The 26,811-nt window shown below is 41.9% G+C and overlaps 1 protein-coding gene across 1 annotated transcript in view; it reads left to right on the forward strand.

Moving 5' to 3' along the window:
* The window catches only part of SORCS3 (sortilin related VPS10 domain containing receptor 3), a gene marked incomplete at its 3' end in the record, with an annotated part of 288,234 nt that overhangs the window by 242,996 nt on the left and 18,427 nt on the right, over positions 1–26,811 (forward strand). Inside the window, exons 15-19 of the mRNA XM_082053085.1 lie at positions 9,459–9,576; positions 11,143–11,276; positions 16,183–16,296; positions 17,743–17,914; positions 24,484–24,670. Coding sequence (XP_081909211.1) covers positions 9,459–9,576; positions 11,143–11,276; positions 16,183–16,296; positions 17,743–17,914; positions 24,484–24,670 — 725 coding nt within the window. The remainder of the gene's footprint in view (positions 1–9,458; positions 9,577–11,142; positions 11,277–16,182; positions 16,297–17,742; positions 17,915–24,483; positions 24,671–26,811) is intronic.

Here is a 26,811-nt window from a genome sequence, read left to right on the forward strand (position 1 = left end):
CTGCATGAGTTCACCTGAACAGCTCACAGAGGCACAATATTGATGGTGCTGCTGATAGTTGCAGTATGAGCTGACATCTTTCTGTGGCACCTAAACAGACAAATCAGGTGATGAGAACATCTGCTTAGAGTGATCTTTCTCAGACAGCAGTGTGTGATTTATCAGGCCTTGGGAAGAAGGCATCTGTGACCTGAGATCCGTTCCCAGCAGTTGTGCCATGTACTCAGAAGTTTCCTGGCAGAAGCCATAACACATGGAGAAGGCATCGGGCTCTGTGGCATGTATTATCTGGCTTTGGCTTTCCAGGAAAAACACTGCTCTCGTTGGAGTTATACTATTTACAGTAGGTCAAATATGGTGCTGAAGAAATAAACACCATTAGTTGTATTCCACAGGTAAGGAAATTGAGGCAGAACAAGAGACATGCCCATGGTCAGTCACTCATCAGGATGTCACGGAGAGAGTCTGACTTTACATCAGTTCTCCTGAGTCTCAGATGAGAACTCCACTGTCCAGACTTTTCCCATTTTTCAGGGAGAAGGAGATGTTGAGACATGTCTTTAATGCTCAGACACGGTGGATGGAGAGCAGGGAGGAGGACTAGAAAAAGGTGTGCTGACTGGAGGCTTTTATTCACTGAATAAAAATCCCTCACAGGAAGAGCCAGAATGAGCACTGGTCTGATATATGATTTCCCTAAGTAAAAGGACAAGTGTTGCCTGATGACAATACAATCCGGATATTCTCATCTAGAGGCTAATGTGCTTTGTTTCTTTTGCTTTTAAGTAAAGACACATGGATTATCAGTCCTGTGTTGTCCTCCTGCTAGCAGCTGGGCTGGACTGTGGGGTGAACAGCCAGGGGTAGGGTGCTGTGCACATGTATGTTCCTCAGGGCCTTTACGTCTCTGTTAGAGCAAACCATGAAATATTTTGGTGCCCTGAGCCCACCAGCCCTCAGGGATTAAGAAGCCATATGGTCTCAGCACCTTTTCAGCTCAGCTTGGCCCTGATCCTGCGCAGGGCAGAGGGTGGGACAGCACACCAGCTTTTCGGGGAGCTGGGAAGCCTCAGGGCTGGGTTGGCTGCAGAGGTCATTCTAACAGATGTTTTCATCATTGGGTTGCAGTGACTGATGGACAGGAGCGCTCCAGAGCAGCAGTACTATAGTTTGAGGCATCTCACATGGTTCAGGTAGTGCTACAAGCCTTTGTTCTGACAAGAGCTTGTCCTTGTATGATCACTGTACATGGTTTCATTGTTTCACAATCCCTTTGTAAGTGGTCAGCCAGCTCCTCTTGCTGTTGCCCAGCCAGGTACAGATCTCATCCTCTCTTCTGAGCCACCTTCTCTCTCATACACTGTGCTAGGCAAAGCTTGTCACCCTGCTTCACTGCAAACTGGCCCTGTCACATATTTTTGGAGCTTACATCTTCAGAGCAATGGCTTCCACATTTGTGTTGGACATCTCTGGTTGGAAATATGCTGATTCATAGGATGAAAGATTGGAATGACTGAACATGCTGTGGTTATCCAGCTTCTGGCAAAGGGGCAGCACCTGACTATGTTGGGACCACAGACCTATTAGCAGAGGAAACACTCAGATTGCTGATGCCTGCCAGAATATTTTCTAGAAGAGGGAGGCAGCATCTTCAGGTTTCAAAGCTGTCAAAAACTGGTTGTCTTTTATGAATGCTTCGAAGAAGAGAGAGAACACTTCTGAAAAACAGCATTAAAAATTAATGTGCTTTCCCATCCCCCTTCCCAGGTGTCTCACACTCTCTTTCATGTTGCTGGGATTTCTTTTGAAGCAATTGTCATGTAAAGTGGTTTGGGAACATTGGCAATGAATTTTTTAGAGACCAGTTTTCAAAAGGTTTGGTTTGTGATTCAGTAAGTTCTTATTTCGATAGCACTTTGTTTTTCTGTGTGTGTGTGGTTTTTTGTTTTTGTTTTTTAAAGTCTCTGTCTCCCCCATTGCCTTGTTCATTATTTGTGCAGCTAATGGAGAAATCGAGCCCAAGCTGTAGGGCTGCTTTGTAATTATACGTTCTGCAGTTTACTTACTAATTGCACTTGGCATTACTTGCTAACTAAAAGATCACGCTGTACCATGTCATTTGCAGTGGTTTTCCTCTTCTGGCACTTTAAAGGATGTGTCCATTGAGCTGATGACTGTTTTCCAAAGCTGAAGGAAAAGGGTCTGCCATGATTGTACTGCAGAATTCTTATTGCAAGATTTTGGTTTTTTCTCTGTGTTCACAGAAGCTCTTCCCCTGCCCCATCCATCCCTCCTGACCTGGAATCTGGCAATGATACAGCTTTCCATGACCAGTTCAATATGCATTGTCAGTCAGAGAATCTGGCCAATATTTTTAATTTCTCTTCTGTGGAAAATCTCCATGTCATGCATTCAGTTTCACTTGGAGGTGGAAATAAACCACTTCCTTCAGATTTCATCTGCATGAGAAATTCCGTGAAATTCTCACTTGACCCTTCCCCTTGGGAGACAGAATACAGACCAAGATTTACTTGAACAATTTTGTCATCATGAAAGCTGCTGTCTGCTGTTGGTATATTATTGGTAGTTTCATTGCTGCTGTTTTTATCCCTCTGAGTAGTAGCAGTAGAATAAGGCTGTATATTCGAGATAGACCATAGGATTTACATTAATTTGCACCAACTGAAAATCTAGATCCAAATGGAAGGTATCTTTTATTTGGAAGAAAATGCATCTCTTCTTTCTAGAAAAAAATGCCATTTTTTCTTACTCTTTTTACTCATGAACAGAAGTCCAGCAGCCACGAATCACCACTGAGTTGCCCTCAGGCTACTGTTCCTAGTTAGCAGGTCAGCCAAAAGCAACTGAATTTAAATCTCCAAAGTGTCTCTTAAAGACCATATTTACTGTTTAAGAAAAAAATTAGACAGTGTTTTTTTGTCGTCAATTGCCTGCCTTTCCAAAGTCATCTTTCATCTTTTATGTTTCCTTTGTTTCCAGTCTCTTGCTCCCTGCATCATCTCACCAGTCATGAGACAGTGTAACTCTCACTCTTCCATGCTCCCTAATTACTGATCCATGTCTCTTTCAATTAGTTTCTACTTCCTTGTCTCAGTCCCTTTCCATCCAATTTCCAAGTAACCAGTGACCTCCTTTAACGCTAATTCCATCTAATCTCTAATAAAAAACAATTGGGAGGTTACACAGCCCATTTGGTTTTCTCTAAAGTCATGATTTATGTTTAATTCATAGGGAAATAGCTCATGTCTCACTTCTCATTCATAAAGCCTAACCCCGCCAGCGCAATTTGCAACTGTTCCATTGCTGCTTATGTGGTTTTGGCCCTAACATCTCAGCTTGCACATAGGAGCTAGTCTTGCTTTACTGCTACTTTCTTACACACAGCTTGCTTCAGATCCATATTTCATAACAGGCCCTCTTTTTGTGTGTGTGTGCAGTTGTCAGCATTTTCTTTTATTGTCTCAAAAACTATAAATGTCAACAAGCAATCGAGGTACATTTATGTACCAATTCCTTCTGTAAGTGTGTGCACTGAACCAGGATATCTAGCATAAGCTCACAATTTTCCCAGGTAATGTAGGACCAGGATAGCCCAGCTGGTGGAGAGAAAAATCCAAACTAAATCAAGGCAGCTATGGAAGTGAGAGAACCTCATACAGGGACACAGTTCATGTTCAGCTAGACCTCGTTTGTTTGGCTGGATCTTGGCTCTTTCTGTTAGACAATGTCCCCACCTCTGGTCTGTGTTACCCAGCACCCTGGCTCAGAGGAAATGGCAGTGACTGTTTTGTGTTACCTCCATGTAGTCATGCCATGTTGACGCTGAACTAATAATTTCTCTTGGAGCATGTAGCACTGCGGTATAAAGCACAATAACCAGCAGCAAACCCCAGCTCAGATCTGGCTAGGCTTCTTAGTTCCATCTCTGTGCTGGTTGTGTAAGTGCCAGAATTGGTCTCGCAGAAGAGCTTTGTTCTCCAGGCTTGCCAAGAGCCACAGGAATGGAAATGCAGAGCTGAGAGAAATGCAGGTTTACCTGGCAACTGCTCAGGTCCACATCTACGCATCATGCCTGAAAGTTAAATGGCCTTAGAGTTCATGAGAGCAGACCAGCCAAATTTGAATAGCTTTGATCCTTGACTTTTGCACTGATGGGTCCATGCAGAGGTTGCATGGACCTAACCCGCGTGACTCAACATGAGCCCATCTGATACCTATTCTAGATGCCTGTAGGGAGGAACTCTCCTGTCTCTGCAATGCTACTACGTTGAGGGTGGTATTGGCACACTTGTTTCCATTCCAGAAGGTGATTCTTCCAGGCTGTGCTTCATAGCACTTCTTGAGTCTACCCATCAAATACTTCTGGTGCTACCTGTTAGAGGTACAGATGTAAATAAAGAGGAATGTTAACTGAAGTCAGAGGGCAATTTTGCTTCACTTTCTCCCCCTGTACATTCCCACAACAAAACCACCAATTCAGGTCAGATGAAACATTTACTGATTTGCGTGATTTTACTATTGTTTTGGTGGGGTTTGTTTGTTTGTTTGTTTGTTTGTTTGTTTTTATACTTGCTAAGACAGTTCCTCTGCAAACGTTTTTATTTTATAATAAAAGAGGAAAAAAAGCCCTGGTTGGTTCTAGTGTTTCCTATATGAAACAGTCTATTTATGATGACACTGCAATTAGCTTTTCCTTCAGTGTTATCAATGGAAGTATATATTTGGCTCTCTATCTAGTTTTCTGTTGATCCATCCACTTATCTGGTTGTATAGTTCATCTCAAAAAGTGTTGTCTATTAAGTATATTTATATTTCTTGCTTTTATTTTACTTTCAGATATTCAAAATGCTTAAAACTTAAACAGCCTATTCTGCAGGGCCTAATCTTGTTAAAGTCTGACTTCAGAGTCCCCCAGGGTACTTTGTGAGAAACAAAATGAGGTACCATTTAATCTCTCTTACCTTGTTGATGCCTAGTGAAGAAAAAATGCTTCAGAAAGGAGGCTTCATTTGATGTTTTGTGTAGTGACGATGAGTTTAGCAGCTGCTTCCTTCCTTTGTATCTTCAGTCATCTGTCTCACTGATTGGTACAGCTGAGGACAGGAAGCCTTACCAGGGACTTTGACCATTATTTCCCATTACACACAAAGGAGCTAGGCTGACTCGTAAAGATAGAAGTCCTCCATCTATATCCAAACCAGAACAACCAAGTACAGGCAGCTTCAGTGCATGCTTGCTCCATATAATGTCCTGCCAGTTTACTTTAGAAATGATAGAAGGGGACTTGACTGAGACATGAAAACACCTCCATGTCTGTGCCTTGGCAGCTTGTCTGAAACTGCCAGCAGGGATAGATCCAGGTGGATACAGCTGATGCCTTTCCTGTGAGCCATACAGGAGCTATTACTTGAGAAGATCTGTTTCTCACATCCTAGGCAGGGACAGGGATTGAATCTATGTGTCAGAGGTGGATGAGTTGTTATCTTGTGACCCACAATTCATTCTGTTGACCTGTCAGGAATGAGCAGTATTGAATTACATAAAAAGCCCAACTATCAAGAATGCAAGGAATGATAAGGTAAAAGCAATGAAATTTGACAAGAGAACACTCTGTAAATGTAAAAAGTCTTTCAAATAGTTTCTGTACAAGGTTATCCAGTCACTATATACCACATTTGTAAATTACTGTGTATTTAAAAAACTAATGAAAGATATAATTATAGCAGCATTACCAATCACCTTTTCCAAAATGACTCCATCATGAATCCATAAGCATTTTGGAATTGCTTTCCAGGTTTCTAAAAATTTTTTTGCAAACTGATGACATCCAGCCCTGGCAATAAAAGCCTTGCCTTGTTTCTCCAAAGAAGGGATTGAGGAGCTGCTTCTGGTTTCCTAGCAAAGGTTTCACTGTGGGTTATGCATAGAGCACTTGAGAAGATGCTGTCCTATTAGCTAAGATTTTATGTGGAGTTTTAACTGGTCATGCTGAGGGACAGAACAAAAATCTATCCTGTCTAAAGCTGGTAAACTTCCATTGCTTAGACTGGAGAAGCATTGTTAAATTGAGCTTAGTCAGAAAACTGACTCTGTCTAAATGCCATCTGAGTTCTTGTATTTATTGCTTCTCAAGGACTTCCAAATCAGAATGCCTAGATGGCGAAAATCAAAACATGCTTTTTGTGTTGGCTTCCCAGAGATGGACCTTGAAAAAAATGGTTTCTTTTGTCTTCTATCCTTGCAACAATCAATTAAGAGCTCTCAGACCATGGTAGACAAAGTTATTGAAGCAAAATATGTAGTACTTTATGTCTCCTTTCCCCTTGTATCATCTTGACAGTTTAGCTAAATTTATTTTTAAAAAAACCCACCTTCCTAATTTAGTGAGCAGACAAAGCAAATGAGAAACAAAGGCATATGGGAGTTGGATAAGATATTATAAATGAGATGGTATCTTCAAAGCAATGTGAGGACTCATCAGCTGAATAGGGAAAAGTAAACTCCCACTAATGCGTTTTATCCAGCCACTCTGGATACAGAAATCCAGATGTATGTACTGAAGCACTTAATGCTAAGTACTTACTGATAGCCTAACACTAGCAGTTTTAAGACATTGCAGATCTTTGCTGTCTGCCCAAACCTCTCTGTTGAGCCTGGCCACCCCAAAACAAATACGGTGGGGAGGGGTCATGTGGATGCATCTTAGTCACTATGGAAAAATATCCAGTGATATAGTTCACAAAACCGGTGGAAGCGAGGTTCAACTGCAATGTGTGATTTTGCTCAGTCAAGGTTTGTTCACTGTGGTGGTTTGTTTAGCCATTTTTAATTCCACAACAGATGAGGAGTTCAGTCACTTCCCAAGGAAAACTGAGAGTCCATTGGGGCCCCATATGGATAACATAGCACTCTTTTCCATTATGTTTGCTGGCTCTCACAGAAGTTTCAAATGCACAGCAGAATTATCTTGAAATGTAATGTAACCATCATCATGTTGACTGGTCAATCAAAAAGTGCTGTAGGTGTCTGAGTTGCATTTATTATTGGTAAGCAGTGCTCTCAGGACGCAGTTGCTTGTTGACTGCTCTGCGTATGAGCAGCTCTTATTGCTGAAGGCTGCATCGTAATGGTTGATCAGGCTTAAGAAGCTTTTTATTAGCAAAGCAGGAGGCGGGGGGGGGGGGGAAAGTTTCTACTTTAGGAATCAGGTGACCCAGAACCATCTCTGCAGCACAGAGAAAAACATCCGTGTCTGTTCACACTCCTCTAATTACATTTAGTGTAGTATTGTTTCCATCTAAATTATAGCAATTATATACAAAGATCTTCTTTGAAATCATTTAATTAAAGAGTTTCTAATGCTCTGTGCTTTTGGAATGCTAATATATTGCCTTCCAATTAGGAAACCTTGCTTTTTCCATTAATTATGATTATCATGGAAGAATTTCAATGGTAGAGGGGTTTTAAAGCTTTTTAAAATAGATTTAAAAAGCAAGTGGTTCTGGTGATTTTTGTAAAGCATGAAGAAACCTTTTGCCCTCTTGCTGGACAGTTAGCTAAGGGTCAATCTGAAGAACAACATTTCCCTTGAGATGCATTGGCTGCCAAAGTGTTGGATTTCTCCAGCCCTGTTATCTTCTGGGTTCAGGCAAGTGTTTGTGTTCAGTTATATTCTCCCCTCCTCTTGCTACATTTTCTGTGTAAGAAACACCCAGGTCAAATCCTGAACTGGTGTAAATCTGTTTGACTGAGTGAATTCTGCCTGCTGAGTTGCCATTTTTCAGGAATGACGTTTGTCATGCATCACACCCAGGGCAAGCAAGATTCATGGGAGAGCTGCCCAGCTGTGCGATAACACTGTGACCAGATGTGCACCCTGTAGGAGTATGTGCTGAAAGCAGTTGTGGCATATGAGCTGGTGGGATTTACCCAGTGCCAAGGGACAGTGGAGATGGGAACTGCAGTTAGAACCCCTACCTTCTGCATCCCCCCTCTGTGCTATTATATTTCCCAGTCCTTTCTCCTTCCACTGAGTGCCCTGACACCCTTTATTGATACGGTTTTTGTGGGATGATTTTGGTCCAGGATGTGCCTCGTCTGTTGAGGAAAAGAAATTGCAGTTTCTTCTGTAGCTTTGTTTGAATGAGGTGGTGTTTTCTGTCGCTGGTACCCCACAATTACGACTACACTAAGAAATATTCTGAAGGTCCAGCAGCAATCTATCTAATAAATCCTTTCCTACAGACATGTCCTTCCCCACCTCCTCATTTGTAACGTGTGGATGAATTTGTCCCAAGTTCCTCTTGTATCCTCTCCCCTTCTTGTCAGCTTCTTGGAGTTTGCCTCTGTGAGGCCAAACTTGGATATAGAAACATGTCCACAGCAAAGCCACAACTCCAGGCTCTCAGATCTCTCCCTAATACCCATGATCCGAGACCGGTCTAAAAGGGAGAATGGCTGATTCCTAGATAGTCTCTGTTTTCATGAAAAGCAGCACAATGCAGAGGAATTTTGGTGCAGGCTACAGTCTACAGGAGGATTTGTTTTGGCAGTGAAGGAAGAGCAAAGCCTACAACCCTATGTGATTACAGTGTAAATTAAGATGAACTAGAGTAAAGAATGGCAGCACACTGGGGACACAGCAGGATCTGGATTGCAGTCCATGCTTAGAAGCTTTCTCTTTTGTTTCTCTTTTGCTTTCATAGGGATATTTGTAAATATTTAGTCTGCAATAATTAAAACAACAAAAACTTAAATCTCATAAGTGGCTTAAGTAAAAAAGTGGGGTGAAAGATTAATTATAATGAAAAAAAAAAGCATTCTTTCTCTACCTCCTAAATCTCGCAATAAGTGTGATACAGTGACATTTGCTCCTTCATGAGTGTCAGAAAAGATTCAAGTTTCAGTACATATAGAGGGAGGGAGGCTGCTACATTTGCAGGTCACTCGCCTACAGTCCATATCCCAAATATGTTATTTCAGGTGTTCCTTTCCAACTCATTAAGTGCTAAGTTTGTGCAACATTAAAGCTCAGTAGTAAAGAAACTGAGTCATCAAAGAAAGGCTTTTGATTTTAGACAACTAAACCCATATATTCATCAAAATAACTTCCTTGACATTATACACATTACTTTCCATTCTGTTTTTTTATTGTTCTGAGTGATACCTAGCTGTCTGTATTAGGCTTGGGGCCCTTGTGCTAAGTACTAGGGGCATGGAAGATTGTCCAACATAACTGTACAAAGAGTCAGGGAAAGGCTAAACAATCCTAGGATGTCACAGCAACAGGAAAATGTTATTTATAACTGAATAACATTTTCTGGCATCAAGATTCACGACCACATATTGGTTTCTGCAACTGAGTTTCATGAGAAGTTATTTGCTTAATGGAAGCGTATCTCTGGCTGACTCTCTCTTTATTCTTCTCCCATGCTCAGAGTGTTTGGGCACTTCAGCCTCCGTTCTGAATGGCAGCTGGTCAAGGTGGACTACAAGCCTCTCTTCAGCCAAAGGTGTAACAAGGATGACTACCAAACCTGGCATCTGCACAATCAGGTATTCCCTATGAGTACTGAGGGCATGAGGGGAGCTCCTTTTCCCATACTGTGTTGCCAGATAGGAACGTATTTGTTCTTTTCAGTAGAGCATATGGATTTATTGCATCCATCAAGTCACAGTTCTAACCTGTTGATGCTTTACTTCCCCTGAAGCATAGGCATGAATAAACATGGGGCTAGTCTTCTGTGGGCAAGTTAGGGAGGTTGTTAACTTCTCTTTGTGTGAAAATATTCTATTGCGCCAGTTGGATCGTTTTGCCCTCAGTGCTCAGGGCAATGTAAAACCTCACCTTGTGATTGAATTGTAGGAGACATTGAACCCTTTGTAGCTCCATCAGTGACTCATGAAAATAATTTTCTTTCACTTTGCCTTTATTTTCCCTACTCAAAAATGAAAATAAAAACATTTATTCATCCTGCAGGTCCTGCAGGTGTCTGTAAAACTCTGGGGAGCCCTTGAATAAAAGGCACCAGAGAAGACCAAATTATTTCATTTCATTCAAGGGACATGCTTTGCTTTTCGTACGCTTTGGCTTATTTTCATGCTGGTTATATTTAGGTCCTGAAGCCAGTATAACTGAGAGAGCTCAATACCGTCTGAACATTACTTATGTGTTACTGGCCACCAGTATGATGTCCCACTCCCTGCAGGGAGCCAGAACTAGAGCCAGAACTACTGGCACTGTGATATTCCTGAATGAAATCCATGAATTAGAAATGAGTATTAATTTGGCAAGGCTATGTCAGATAACTGAAGTAATAGAATTGAACAAATGAAAATACTTTAAATGAAAGAAAATTGAATATATAACCAGGCAGCCATCTTGGGAATCACTGTTAGTGGGAAAGAGAAGTGTTTCAATTAAGAGTTTTCTTTTTCTTACTTCTATGCAGACAAAATATTTCTGCATCAGAAAAAATTCTGTTTATAGCAACTCACCTAAATGTGACTTTTTTTTTTTTTTTTTTTTTTTTTTAGATTAGCTACTCCCAGTAGTGCTATTGGAAACTTTTGTGTTCAAAAAGCCCAGTATAACACACCATCAAAATTATTTGAGGTGTATAACAAAGCCAGGTGTATCAAAAACAGAGGAGGGGATCCAAGACTCCTGGGTTTCACACCTAGACTTCGTCCCTGCCCTCTGTTTCAGGCTTGAGCACTTCTTCCCAAAGCAGATTTCATCTCACGTGTGGAAGAAACCCTGAAACACATCCACATTGTCTTTTCAGGATAATTCATAGCACTAGATACATTGGTGAATGCCTTCTGAAATAAAGCATAACTGGGTGCCTGTGATGGCTTGGGCACCCAGGCATTTTGGGCACATTGTCATTACCATCCCAACTCAATGCTGAATGCACTGCACTCAAGGGGCCTCCCAAGGTGGCTTTTGAGTTTGCAAAGCCACAAAAGAGAGCTAGACTCTTAGTTCCCACCTTTCCCAGTGGTAATTGCATGCTTTTGTTGCCTTTTTTGTCTTTTTGACAAAATGCTTAATTTAGGGCCCAACTGCCACTACAACTGTTGTTTTTTCTTTCTCCTCTTGTTCCTTGGGCGCTGAAGGGGGAGCCTTGTGTCATGGGAGAGAGGAAGATCTATAAAAAACGCAAGCCTGGAGCCCAGTGTTCTGTCAGTCGAGATTACTCCCAAAGTGTGGTGTCTGAACCATGTGTCTGCAGTCAAGGGGACTTTGAGTGGTGAGTATGTGGCTCTGGGGACTTTTGCAGGGACTGCTCTTGTAGCATTGGCAGAGGCCAGACAAAAAACCTTGGAGATAAACTGGGTCTCATGCAACTTTGTGGCTGTGATCGTACCATATAGCATAGATGTGATCCCTATATCTGTTGTGTGAGGGAGGTTTCCCCTTCATCTGTTCATCTTCATGAGAAATCTAAGTTTGGAATTCAAAAGCAGAAAATTATAAGTACTGAGCGTTGGGTTTTTTTTTTTTTTGGTCCATTATTCTGGAAGAGTGACAGCCAGGACTCTTTTCGGGTCCAAAGCATGTCCCTTACAGGAGACATTTTTATTGTTATTCCTTTGAATTCCTCGGAACCATTTGTTGCTTTTTAGCAATGTTGAGAAATTTCTGACAGGGCTTCTGTGGCATGACTCTCCAGTCCACCTTTGTCACATGTAGTTACTTGTCTTGCATAAATATTGGTACTTCTAACTTTATGGGGCCATAATTTCCAACCTGTTTTAAGGTGACTTTGAAAGCAGCTTAAAAATAAAATGGGAAAAAGGAACCACTGCTTGACATTGTCTTACAGTCAGGGATGGGAGAATGCATAACAGTCAGGATCTCTGCACAAGGAATTCCTGTGGGAAATTCCCCATAGGCAATATTTCAAAGATCTAAGACTGTCAATAGCTGTGATGTTTGATCTTAAATGATCCGAAAGTCATTTAAATGGAGTTCAAAATACCTTGAAAGCAGATCAGCTGAGAAAACATTTTCATTTTTATAATAGGTTATCAGGATCAGTGTCTGATTCAGTATCGGTGTGATTCCTGAAAACGTCACTTACCTTCAAATCCTTCTTGAAGAGGTGTGAGGCGTGACATCTGCACACTTACTTGGACTTAGACTAGCTGAGACTTACAATTCTTTTTACAACATGGACATGCTGAAATGCAGCAAAAATTAATTAAAAATATAGTCCAAAATGTTTTCTTGAATATCAGAGTAGTTTGGCTCTAAGAGAGGTTCGAGGACATAGAGCAGAGATTTTAATCTTATCTGGATGGAAGTTTAATTTGTTCCTAATGCCAAAATTACATCTGAGACTCTTTAGCTTGACTCAGGAGATCTTTCCCCTTTGTTCTCATCATGGGAACTTGCAGGATGAACAAGGGCAGTATTTGCCCTTGGCATTGGTATATGCATCTGAGCTGAACCAAGCACCAATCTCCAGAGATGCTTATGAATTTGCTCCTTTTTCTTTCTTTTTCTTTTTTTTTGTTTTCTCCCTGCTTTGTGCCTCACCAGCTTTCCATTTTCATGGTGAAGCTTGTCTTTTCTAAGCTGCAAGTGGAAAACTGTGGTAGCTAAATTGGCCTTAAGTGCCATTCTGCCTTGAAAAGGGTCTGCATCAGAATACACCTTTTCAATCGAAATGCTCCTTGTATGCGTTCAGTATAATTTTTGCTTAACTTTCCCACTAAAATGATAGAATATTGTTGTTAACCTTGTCAGTCCTGCAGAGGAAACGCAGTTAGAGGTCAGCAGGCTGGCTTTTGTTTCAGACTCTGCACTGCCAACAGAATTGTTAACTGACTTCCAATTGCAAAATCAGTATAGCTGGTGATAGTGAATCAGAAGAACAAGCTTCAGTTTAGAGGTGAGTTTTGATGCCAGTCTGCAGGGCTGACTGGAAGAAGGTGTGAGGCAATCAGTTTGAATAAAATACTAGCAGCACTGGAAATGGGGCACCAAGCTTTATTAGGTGGGCCCATATGAAGTTCAACAAGGCCAAGTGCAAGGCCCTTCACATGAATTGGGGCAATCCCAAGCACAAATACAGGCTGGATAGAAAATGGATTGAGAGCAGCCCTGAGGAGGACTTGGAAGTAGGGGTTGATGAAAAGTTCAACATGACCCAGCAATGTGCTCTTGCAGCCCAGAAAGCCAACCATATGCTGGGCTGCATCAAAAAAATTGTGACCAGCAGGTTGAGGGAGGTAATTCTGCTCCTCTGTTCTACTCTTGTAAAAACCCACCTGGAGTACTGCATTCAGCTCTCGGGTCCCAATGTAAGGACATGGACCTGTTAGACTGGGTCCAGGGAAGGGCCACAAAGATGACTGGAGCGCCAAAGCACCTCTCCTATGAAGACAGGCTGAGAGAGTTGGAGTTGTTCATTCCGGAGAAGAGAAGGCTCCAGGGAGACCTTATAGAAGACTTCCAGCACCTAAAAAGGACCTACAAGAAAGCTGGAGAGGGACTTTTTACAAAGCCATGTTGTGACAGGACAAGGGGTAATGGCTTTAAACTGCAAGTGTGTGGCTTTATATTAGATATAAGGAAGAAATTCTTCACTGGAACAGGTGGCCTAAAGAGGTTATGGATGCCCCATTCCTGACAGTGTTCAAGGCCAGGCTGAATGGGACTTTGAGCAACCTGCTCTCATGGAAGGTTGGGGGCATGGCAGGGCAATTGGAACTAGATGTTTCTTCCAAACCATTCTATTATTCTATTCTATGACCTTAAAAGTGATTTTCAAAGAGGAAGGGTGGACTTAGTCTGCTCTGGCTTGTGACTTCTAAAGGATGAGACAGTTATTTAGTCAGTGGCAAGGTACAGGTTATTCTGGAATATGATTCACCTGCCTTCTTCTACATGTTGATTTTAGAAGGAGAGGTGCTGAGAAGTACCTTCTCCCTCTGCTGATTGGAAGAAGGCTCTAGGCAGGGAGCTTATGGAGATACGTCCCCCCTGTAGGGGTCTACAGCTGGAAGGACAGCTTCTAACTCTTTCAGTTGGTTCCTTTGAAAAGGAGAGATGTCTACTTAGCCTTTTCTGGCGGGGTTCACAATTGCCAGTTGTTCTTGGAAGTACTGACTGGCCTGTCTCTTGTGTGCGAACTGCACAGGTCCTGCAGAGAGTCAGGGAAAGGAGGAGAATGAGCAGCTAGGATTGTGTGAGAACACTGACCGGCAGGTCCCAACAGACAGGTCCTCTGCTGCCCTAGTAAGTAGGTTTGGAGGCTGGTTCTGGTCCCAGAGCATCCCATGCTACTAGGTGTGATGGCGCCTGCCTTCAAGAGCTCTGCAGGCAGCACAGATGACTGTAGGAGCCCCACAGCACAAGTTGGGAGGGCTGTGTCCCTCCCACTTGGTCACAGCACCCTTGCCCCTGTCTGCCTCTTGCTGCAGTGTGATCTGTTTCCTGCTGTTAGATATAAGGCTGATCTGAATTTCTGGGGCAAAGACCATGACCCAGGGCCCCGGTTCAACAAATACTCATGAATCAAGATCAGGGGTGACTCCTGTCAACCCCTACAGTCCCTTCCAAAAGCAAACCCTGGCCTTTTTCTGACAGAGAGAATGGCAGAAGGAGCTCAGAAGTGTTACTAAAATGCTTGCTGATCTTTCTTTTGCCTCCTCCTGCTTCTTTATTTACTCTGTCAAGATAGCTTTCCTGAGAAAGACAGCGCAGCTGCTGGACTTGATTATTTCCTTAACTTATGCAAACCCTGGGGCTTATGAGAAGGAAGGTGGGCAGCACGCAAGGTTTTAATATACATTTACCAGAAGTTAATGAACAAGCACAGAACCTTGAGGGCATACAGCAATGTTGTCTTTAATTTTATTAAATATTTATGCAGCTCTTTTCTTCTTTGGGGCAAAGTACAGCTCCTCCTGAATATTTTTAATTACCAAGTCACTGCCAGGCATTTTCGACTATGCAGGTTGAACCCGCTGAGAATGATTAAATTGAATGTTGAGAGAAAAAGCATTAGGGAATCTGCAAACCTTTTAGAGTAGCTTGCAGAATTTTTGCCCTCCCAAAAAGAAACAGCAGCAGTCTGGGTCACTGGGAACACAGCACAGTTTTGTCTCATCAAAGCTCTTCCTAGAGACTTTCTGTTGTCAATTCAGACTCTGAATAGGGAAAGCATAAAACTCAGAGTGTCCTAAAGGGTGCAGAGAGCTTTCAAGGCAGTGGCTTCTGTAGTGTGTGTGTTTCCACAGAGGTTTAGTTTGTTGGCATTTGTTAATCTGCTTCAGTCAAAGATCCACAATCCTTTTTTATTTGCCCCTTGAATCCAGTCTGCCAGTAAAGGTTATGCATAAAATCTGATCCAGAACCTACTAAAACTTATGGAAATCTTCTGATTAATCATATTGCTTCATCATTGTATTGGCATGCAAAAGCAGCTGTAAAAAGAAGTCTTGGATGAGATTGTGTGTTCTTCCAATCTTTGGTGGTCCAGGGAAGCATCAGTACTCTGAATTACCTTCCTCATGTGACACAGTATAATGTAATCCTTAGCCTACCAAGCTGGCTGTGTTGTTTTAGTTCAGTGTTAGAAAAACATCAGCTATGGTTTTCTTTCAGGCCAGTCCCAGCTCAGTCAAAGAGCGGGGTGGTCATTAACACACATAAATATACGTATCTTGGCTAGTTTTTCAGGACGTGCTCCTAGTGTTTTATATTGTTAACTGCTTCATTGGGAAAAAGTGGCATTAGATCTTGGAATTCGTCTGGTTTGTTATGAAATCAAAGACTGCAAAACGCAAGCAAATCAAAAGTACCCCAACAACTGAAATTATTGGAAAATAGGAATAGGAAAAATAGGAAAAAAAATAGCAATACAATTTTCTTTCTGAATCTCTGCCCATGTTTTGTTACCAAATGAAACACAAGTCCTCCAGCACTCTGCAAGATTGGTAGTTCTGGTGTTGACAAGCATCACATACCTTCTGTGAACTGTGTTCCTGTCTCCCAAACTCTAAATAATCCCGATTCATGATGTTGTGGCATCCAGCCGAGAGCCACCAACACACACATGCTTTGGGGAATGAAAATGTCACCTAAAACTCTGAGCTAAATCTAGTGAATGGGTTCGGTGATGCACTCCTGACTTGTCTCTGCAGTGACTATGGGTATGAGAGGCACAGCAACAACCAATGTGTCCCAGCCTTCTGGTTCAGCCCGTCCTCCCTGTCCAAGGATTGCAGCGTTGGTCAGAGCTACTTGAACAGCACTGGGTAAGTGAACCTTGCAATCTCTCTGGTTTTGGTGACCTTGCAGCAGACAAGATAACCTGGATGGTTCTTTTTTTCTCTGCATCCCACCTGGCTCTTTTCCAGTCTTATTCGTGAGGTAATGTTTGCCACAGCATCTGTATGGAACATTGCCTCATTCCTCAGAGGCAGGGAGAAGCACATTAACATAAGTGACATGTAGATATTATATTGCTATCAAGTGATGTATGATCCCTGGAGCCTAGACTTGGAGCTCCCCTTTGCTGCAAAATTAAAACACAAATCAAGAAGGTCTATCTGAGAGACAGATGAACATTTAAAAGGACAGGTTCAAGGTATTTCACATCGGTTTTTGTTGAACCTCTTCCTATCTTACAGCTTCTATTTACAACAGCTTCTGGGGCGGCCGAAATGAGCAATTCTTAGCCTAATTTTTTTTTCCTCTACCACTGTCACTTTGTATATACAATGCCTTGAGATTTCAGACAAGCTACATGTGCTGGTTTCTCTTGATTTTACCCAGAACAGATAGCAAGTCTTGGTTTATTATGGTAGTATTGCTTTGCACATGCTATTCTGTCATTTGGGAGATACTCTGAAACTCGGGGTGCACTAGCTGGTACAAAATTGCCATGTTTCTTCTCAGGCAGTCCAGGCCCTGAAGACTTTGCAGGGCTGCTTCTGAGTCACGGGTCCTGTGTGCTCGATAGTTATGATGGGGTTTTTCATGGCCAGTTGATGCGGGCGGCTGAACAAAGATGCTGCTGGGAACCTGGAGTCACTCTAACTTCAGAGACCCACTTTCAGCTGAAAGGTTGCTATAAATATGGGACATAATTACAGGATCTCTGGGCAGGGTGACTGCTTGTAGCCCTCTTGATAGAGAGCAATAAGGGAATAGTTAAGGTCTGTGTCTTTTTAACCAATACTGTATTTTTACTGTCACGTTACTAGAAAGGGTTAATCCCCCTCAACAACACTAGGAATAGCCAAGTGTCTTGCTAGTTAGCTGATCTCTTCCAAGAAGAGCCAAGAGAAAAAGCCATTCCTTGAATCATTTTAAAACTGGACTGGACAAAGCTCTTGGCAGATCATTCTGAGTGTCTTCTAGCAGAGTAGAGGCAGACAAAATGTAATAAAAAGCATAATTAAAAAGCTGGGATGCAGGGCACAGTCCTGCAGGCATGGGGAGTTCTCTACCTTTTAGCAGTGAAAAATAATTCACCTCCACACTGTGTGTCTGTTCTCAGTGATGCTGCTGAGAATCTCTGGGGAAGTCTGGATTGTGGTTTGTTTGGCTTTTTCCAATTTAATAAAACATTAGATTTCTTTGATTCTTCCATTCAGTAATGGAATCAAGCAGACAGCGTATGTATTAATATGGAGAAACAAAACAAAAACTTTTCCCCCCACCTCCTGAGCCCAGTCTTCTTTTGTTACGTTTCCCAGGTACCGAAGGATTGTGTCTAACAACTGCACAGATGGCTTGCAAGAGAAGTACATGGCCAAGATGGAGAAATGCCCTGGAAAAGCACCTCGGGGACTGCACATCCTCACCACTGATGGAAAGTTGGTCACGGAGCAGGGACGCAATGCCACCTTCATCGTCCTTATGGAAGAGGTGTGTTAGTGGGCTCAGCAAACCTTGTGCTGTGTGGCAGGGCTGGCACTCTTCTCCTTTACCTGTCAGGCTGCTGAGAAGAGCGATCAGGTGGGATCATGAAATGATGAACACTCCTGAGATTCAGGAGAATTTTTGAAAGAGGGCTATATGTGAAACACACAAACCAGTCACACTGGGTCAAGCCAAAGGCATATTTGGACAGTTTTCTTGTCTACCTGTAATGATGAGGCTGATGCTGAAGAAAGATTGATCTGGTCAAAAATATATTTCCCCATTAGCTTTTTGCCACCTCCAGTGAACTGCAGTTTATGGACTTTGTGAGACAGAAATGGTGTCTCTATGCTTAATAATTCTGTTTCTGTGATGAAAAGCTTTAGCTGAAGCTTTGCTGGGAAAGGTTAAGAACAGTGGGGAACATTTTCAGACTCATGGGGAGCAGTGAGGGACATTATTGTTTTGCAGTAGGAATTAAGCCTCCTCAAACCACCTCTGAGCTCCACAGCCCATATCTGTTTTATTATAATGTGGTATGATCCCCTCTGTAGCCAACAGTAGCATAAATGACACCAGGACATGCTGCTGCTGGAAGCATCAAAATATTGAGGCACTTCTGGCAATCTCTCTGAAACAGGTACCCCTCTGTTCAGCAAACATGTATGATGCAGCCTGTGTCACCAAGGCTTGTGGCTTGGTGGAGGGTTCAGTAACTAAGGAAGGCACTTAGTATGTATTCAGGCTGACAGGTGGATTTTTCAGATGCCTGTTCTGGTCTGTGATTTGGTGTTTAGGGATATAAGTGACTGCACGACAAAAAGCCCTGCTGCATTTGTAGTGGCCGTGTTCCCCTGTTGGCTTCTGACTGCCCATGGAAGGTGTCATTGGAGGTCCAACAGTGATTTTTCCCACAATGGCTTGTGTTACATCTATTTTCTTGTTAAACAGAAGGATCGACTCACAACCTCACTTCTAACATCTTCAGGTATCTCAGGAGGGGCAGCCAGGGCATGAAGTGATGTTGGAGAACCGCAAGTACATTTTGTCATCTACTCTGTCCTGTGTACTTCATTTGGGGACAGCACTTGGAGACAGCTGTGAGGCAGACAGATCATGGTCATGAACATAAAAATAATGACAGCAGGACAGACTAGATGCCTGTCTCTGAAGTATCCCATTTCTGACAACAACCAGCAGTAGGTCTCTAGGGAAACAATATTAGAAACAGTGCAAACCTAGTGTCCCTTCCCCTCCCAGTCCCAGGAGTAGCCTCCTTTGGCAACTTAGACCTTCAAGAATACAAGAAGCTTTTGTAAATCTGAGCATGCTGCCATGGAGAAAACTGTTTTATTTTTATTTGTTTGTTTGTTTTTTTCTAAACACACATGCTTCTATTCATTTAAATTCTTATATAGTAACTAAATGTTTCATTGGGACCATACTAATTTGACAGGGCCTCTTTACATACTTCTTCAGAGGTTCATGCATGCTCTGCTTTTACACAAAGGGGAGTTCTTGTCTACCTGGCTGATTCTTTTATATTCTGCACACTTGACATGGTAAGACGATTTGTATAGACACTGTTGAGTGGGAGTTCAGAAAAGAACAGACATAATCTAAAAATTAGGAATCTAGTAGTAATTTATTAAGGAACTGAAGCGGAACTGCTGCGTACAAAGAATGATAAACAGATGGGGAATAAGGCAGGAGTCAAGGCAGATGAAGAGTGAAGTCTTTACAAGGCTTTAGAGATTGAAGAGGCAGCTGAATAAATATGTGAGGGCATTCACTCTATGTCCTTTGTTGAAAAATAAGGATAGTTAGAAAAACATTTCATTGAAACAGTTTTTTTCTAAGGGAAGATGATTTTCGAGAACACGTCTTTGAGTGAACAGCTCATTCCATAGAGAGTTGTGTGTTGTACTTGTTTCTGAAAGAACAGACATTTAAGAGGGGGGAAAAACAAACCAAACCAAAGAAAAACAAACAACAACAAAAAAACAAACACCACAAACAAGAAAACAAAACAAAAACCACCAAAACCAAAACACACCACACTATTGATTTTAGCAAAACGTATTCCAGTCTTTCAGTGTGAACCTGAGACAAATTAATTGTCATCAAAGTACTCCTCGTTATTTAGAATAAATAATTTCTGTAAAAGTCTTAATTATTACACACCATGCTGTCATACAGATTAACTCCTTCCTCCCTCCACCTTCTCTGGTCTCTTTTCTGAGGGGTTGTTTTAAACCTATGTCTACACTCATTATCTGAGCCAAACAGCAGTCTGGCAAGCTCTATTTTGGAGACATGCGTGGTCTCCACTCAGCCTTCTTACAGTTTCAGACTAGGCCTGATCAGCAATTTTGTGATTAGCCATCAGTTCCTTTCTACCTTCTACTACACACCCTCAATATATTGATGTGACTGAGTTTTATGCTGTCAAATGCTAGATGAAGAATTCATCATAGTTAACTGAAATCTAAATTTCTCAGGATGTAGAGATTTAGCTTTAGTATTATTGTTCACAGTGGTAATTCAGAATATGTGCATGACAAGGACAACATACAAAGAAATGCAGAATGACTGATGATCTTGCTGTTTTTAGAAATACGGGGCTGGACTGTGACTCGGACTGTGTATAAATGCAAGGGAACATGAGGAGATAAGAACCCGTTTTTACTTCTTTTTTAAATCCAAGTTTGAGATCAAAAAGAAATAATAGACTGTCAAATTGCTGTTGTATGGAGTTGTGTTCTTGACCAGGTCTATAACATGTTTTTGCACCTTTTCCGTGTGTCCCCACCTCCCCTCTGAGGGTACACAGACTCCCCTCAGGTCTAAATGGTTGTTTATAAGGCAGCTGCAGTTATTGAGCTCTCATCTTCTGTTTATGCCATCTCACAGATTCCCTCTTTCAGTAATCACAAGGTGACAGCAAAGCTTTATAACAGGGTTGTAATTGTAAGTGAGCTGAAGTGAGCTCAGTGAGCTGAGAAGTCAAGCAGTGACTATTCAAAGAACAAGCCTCAGCAAGTATTTGAGCTCCGCACATCTGCTAGAAGATTGCTGAACTGTGTTTATAGAAAGAGATGGAGACATCCATGTCATATTTTTGTGCAAACAATTTGAGAACTTCATTAGAAAGAACCAAAATACAATACATCATGTATATACATTCCACTCCCACCTGTCCCAAGCATATGTTGGATGAAATAAAGTCCTCCTGAAATCAGTGGGAGCTTGGCTCTTAACTTTAGAAGGCCAAAATTTCAACCACTGTCCTGTCTCTACAGTTTTTGTCAATGTGCTATCATGGCTTCCAAGCAAGAAAATTTTCCCATGCTGGTCTTGTTGGGGAGATGACTTTGAAGGGCTTTTCCATAGCAATACTCATCTCCACTCATTCCACTACTCTTCGCCTGCTCACTGATTTCAGTATGCAGAGCTCCAATCTTTATGACAGTCCCTACCTCATTCCCTTTCAGTAGTTTGGGGGACTTAAAGCAATAAATTCTGCCTTTTGTATAAATATGGAAAACAATGACTTTTTTTTTTTTTTTTTTTTTCCATTTGAAATGCCTCCATTTCTTTTTTAATTTATATTCATAGACTCCAGAATATCTGGCATTGTGTGTGGAGCTAGCACACTTGGTTTACTATTTTCTATACTGGATACAGAAGTATGGAAAGGAGTAAGAAAACAGGATTAGTGTGAGGTCATCAGTGATGAATCAAGTCCAGATCAAATTTTTATCTTCTGTTGAGTGTCTTCTATATTAGATGAACTAGTGGTCTTAATACATTCCCTTGAGAAGCGGTTTTGAAAGGTTTAACAAGCTCTGGGAGACTTCTATCAAATAACTGCATATCCCAAAAGTGTAATTTTACCCCTGCTAGAGAATTTTTTAGTGACTTAAAGAACCCCCGGTCAAAAGGATGTTATTGGCTGCTCAATATTATAGATGGAATTTAGCATCACTACCACTCTAGTCATCTATGTTTACTTTTTGGTTTATACTGTATTTTTTCTAACCATATAACCAAATATCTGTATTTCAAAAACTACATGTAATAAACCTGCTAATATGGGCATGTACCTGAAGACTCCAAGTATACACTCAAGACAAATTGACATCTGAAAAATACCATTCCTACATACCAATTTGTTAATGCAGGTGTAGCCTATGAGGAAGATGAAGTCTGAGGGGCATGCTGTGGTCCTGATCATCCACACAGGGGACCTGCTTCAGTGTAGTCTGGCTTCTTGTCTGTGCTCCCAGGTTTCCATCCAAAGGACAAGATCAGGTGCATTCTCAGGACTGGGACCAGTAGCAGAACACAGCGTCCTGCCTGTGTCAGTGCTGCCATTGCCACTTACACAGGCTGATGGCAACTGCCAGTAAAGCAGCAGGTCCTGTGTGTTTGGAGTCAGCGGGAGGAATGACTGGGACCGCTTGCCCTTTCACGGGTGTTTCTGCAGGAACCTTTGTTGTGCACCTTTGTTCTCAGTTGCTGATCATTTGGGTCAGAACAGCCTGTGAGCTACTTAATCCTGATTTAATGATCTCTTTTCCACAATCCAGCCAATATTCTGGCTTTATCCTGACTGTCCTGAGATGATAAGAAGTCATGAGCCAAAATGGATCTGTGCTACATATGAATGTGTTCAGACCATATGAAAAACCTCTTTCGGATGTGAGGTTCATAGCCAGAATTTAGTCTGCGAGCCATGTTTGCCGCACACAGGTCAACTTGAGAATCACTGCTCACGGGAAAGCTGGTGTTGTCAGCTCTAAAACTTTTAAGGACTGTCATGGGTGTGTTGTCCCAGGCAATCTTTTCCCTTTGTCTGATCTGCACAGATTTTCTAGGAAGTCACAGTTTGTTTTGTGCAATACCTGGCCCAGGGCCCTTAGTGATATCTCTGAGTTCAGTGGTCTTTGTCAGTGAGCCCAGGGGCTGCAGGACCCCACAGGGTCTGAGCTGGCTGCGAAGAGACTGGAGGTAACTCAGAGCTGGCCGTGAGTTACATGGTTGCTTCCCTTCCTTAGATCAGTATGTACTAGAACCACACATCAGCTTTGATCCTGACTGTGCATTTACAGCTATAATGGGGTTTATGAGATGGCCAAGAAATATTTCTGAATTTTCTATTAAAAAAACCCCAAAAAGTTAAATTCAGGAGCAGTATCTTTTTTCCTATTACTTCAGAATCTCACTCTTATCCTCAATACATCTAGAGATTGGTTTCAGTTTTAGGCTAGGAGCATCTCCAAAAGGTCATATTATCTTCGCCAACAGTGAATACAGTGGATGCCTTTCACGAAAGGAAATTACTTGGGCCAACACATCTTACATATAGGCAGAAAACTACAGATATTTAATCTGAGGTGCAGTTTTATTTCAGTTCAGTGAAATGACTGCAGTGGGCTTTAGTTCTGTTTCAATTAGCCTTGTTTTGCGTTACTTTTAGTCAGCTGGGGATGAGTATAAAGTAAGGTTCCAAGAAGCTGAAGTAACAGACACTCCTACAGTTCAACTACAGTGGTTTAAAGCATGATTTAAATTAAAACAGTGCAGCTGCTGCCTCTAGACAATACCTGCAATGCTGGAAACTCTTGTCTGTTGTTCCCTCCTTCATTTAATAGCTATCATTGACACTAATCCTAGAAGGAATTTTCTCATCATCTACTTAATTCTCCTGTGTATCCAGGCCCTATTTCTGTGTTGACTGACATTAGAATAAAACTGTCAGTCCTCAGTGTGGGACTCAAGCTGTATAAATTCAGCCGTCCTGAAGTTACATGTCTAGGTGAAACTAGTCATCTAGCTTCTCTGTCATCAGGGTACAGGGATGGATATTTGCAGAAGATGATTCATGTCACCTGTCTCATTTATCTTAGGATGGGATGTGTTGGTTTCTTGCTGTCATTCTTTCTTTTTCACTGACTATACAGGACACCTGGAAAACTAACTTAGACTAGACTTAAAACATCTCAGTGACTAGGTTCTGTTTCTTTGGAACATAGTGGAGAGCTACTTCAACCATTGTCCTGTCTCTGTAGCACTCCTGATGCTCCCATGTGCATGTGGTAATTGCTCTCCAGTTAGCATCTAGCCATCCATCAGTGTGGGGCCCTCATCTCACTGCCTCTGGTGGAGGTACTTGTTGGATACCGCCCACTCAGCAAAAGGCTGTGCAAAGCCCTGGCCACTTCACTGACACACAAACCTCAGCCATGCATTGAATTAGATGACTCAAATATGGTTCCCTTGATAAACGCATGTTTGGCATTATGCCCACCCAAAATCTCTAAACCCAAAATCAGGAAATAACATGTCTTTACAGGTATACATGTTTGGCTATTCTAAGCATTACTAGTATGTGATTATCTGGTGTTGACTTGAGTCTGGCCCCTTTGGGAGTGACAGAACAAAGCTAGGCTTTTTTGGTGAAGTTACGAGTCTGTGTCCATGCTAATAAAATGGAACTGAGAAGTGGGATGGAGGGCAAGATTAATCATTTTTATCAGCCCAGATTCCTAATCCAACCTTCTCTGTTGCAGGGTGATCTCCAGAGGACAAACATTCAGCTTGATTTTGGAGATGGCATTGCAGTATCCTATGCTAATTTCAGCCCCGTTGAGAATGGCATCCGGCACGTGTACAAGAGTGCTGGCATCTTTCAGGTGATGGCGTATGCAGAGAACAGCCTGGGCTCTGACACCGCTGTCCTCTTCCTGCATGTGGTCTGTAAGTACTTCTAGCTGCTGGATTCCTTGAGTGAAAACCTGACCTCACTGAAAATCCCTACAACTCCAGTTGGGCCTAAAAATACAGACAGACCTGCCTACATATGCAGCTCATGTTCTTTGAGAGGCTTGGACTTTCAGACACTCTTCTGTCTTGTAAGCAAGCTTCACTGAATGAAGAGGAAGGGAAGTTTCTTTTAACACGAATATATCTGCAGTCCTCACAGATACAAAGAAAAGTCTGAGAATGTTTCTCAGGCTTTCTGAAAGGGTCAGAGACAAAACAGCATGTGAAAAAAAAAAATAACAATCCAAATGTGTATTTTCAATATGCTCCTAATACCAAGAGGTTTAGATTAATCTACTAAATTTTGAGTCAGTTGTTCAGGATTTGGAAATTTACAGTGCTTAATAAATAAAAGCATTATGCTGTGTACTTCCTGGGATATGAAGGCACTGAGGGCTAATGCGCTACTTTTCATGTTTCACGTGTTCGACATGCATCCCTGACCTTTCCTTCCTGTTTGGTAAATCAGTGCAGTTTCTCTCCATTTGGCACATGAGCAGACTGAAATGTCGAGCCCCCAGCTGGCCTTCTCAAAGCCACAGGAGAGAGCAGAGAGTGTGGAATGCAGGATGAGATGAGTAAGATGCCAGTTCTTTGTCCTGCTCTCAGACTACTAGATCTCCTGGGCAGAGAGCTCCGTCTGTATTCAGATGGACCTCATCAGTTTTGCCCTCAATGCTGTCCACAGCCATGTCTGTCTTCCCCCTTAGCCTGTCAGAATGTCTTCTAGCCATTTCTTCTGCTGGGAGAAAGCATGTCAGAAATTTCCAAAACTCAAGAACTTTTTTCTTCTTTTTAATTTCAGGCTCCCTGTGTGAAGGAATAAATGTTCCTTGAAGATTTTATTATGCTCATAATTCCCTCAAAGTCAATCATGGCTGCATTTAACAACCTGTTATTAGAGCATTAACAGTTTTTTCCTTCACCTTGGGCCATTAGCTGAAAAAAGTGATGGTTACCTGGTAATAACAACCAGCTTTGTATGGATTATGTGATTTTTCTCGTAGGAACTGCTTTTTCCTGATGAGGATTTTAGAGCAGAATGCAAAAAGGGGCAGGTGCTTGGCCTGGTTGTGCTACTCTCCCCTCTTCTTCCTCAGCCTCTCAGATCTCTCCTTTGACTTCTATAGCATTCTTATGTGGCCAACTTATTATCATTTTCTCTAGGGAAAAGTTTTGCAAACATTTACCTTCATGCTAACACCGAAAAAGATGATACTTCAGTATTAGACTTTTAATATAGTTGGATCTGCTAGTCAATATGGGAGGTTTGACCCTGAAGCTCAAATGTACAAACAAAAATGGCTGCTATATAAATTACCCTTATTATACAATGTGGCTGCTGCTGGAATCCTGTGCTGGGGGGCTGTGGAAAGGCAAAGCAGCTCCTTAACCTCAAGCAACAGTAGTTTTCTATCCTGCAGCTTTATCAGTGGTCTGTCAACCTTTTCACCTTTCTGGAATCTCCGGTCAAGCTGCTCACCCCTTCATTTAAAGGAAGTGAAGATATTAGTCTTTTTCATGCACTGTCAGAAAATATTTGAGGGAACCTGCTATTCTCGTGAACTCAGAGTACTTGCTATGGGCAGATATCAGGAGTGATTTGCTGGTAGAGACCCCTTGGGAAAAGGAGAACAAAAAATAATAAGTTTTAAGGAGCCATAGCCAAGAATAGTGTCCCATTGTGCTCAGAGCTCTGTGTTCTGGTGGTAAAAGAACAGCTCTTGCTCTTCAAAAATCCTCGTAGTCCAAGCAGGTGGAGAAGTGATTAATGTCCCCATTTCATGCTTGATGAGCTGAGAGGTAACACAAGAAGATTGTCTCAGTTGAAATCAGCAAATTTCCTACTTCCCAGAATTAATGTCTTATTAGAAAAAGAATTAAATCTTACTCTTTATTTCATGCTTTCCTTCTCACAGTGCTAGTCTATCAGCTTGCTTTGTTTTGTAAGATACCATCTAGAGAGACTCAGTAACACAGTCTAATGTGCAGCAGTTATCAGCTGAAATTCAGTACCAGTAAAACCAAAAAAATCAAACAAGGAGCAAAACAATGGAGATGGTAAAAGCTTAAAA

The sequence above is a fragment of the Streptopelia decaocto genome (assembly GCF_964273445.1).
Source record: "Streptopelia decaocto genome assembly, chromosome: 5".
In the NCBI taxonomy this organism is placed as follows: Eukaryota; Metazoa; Chordata; class Aves; order Columbiformes; family Columbidae; genus Streptopelia; species Streptopelia decaocto.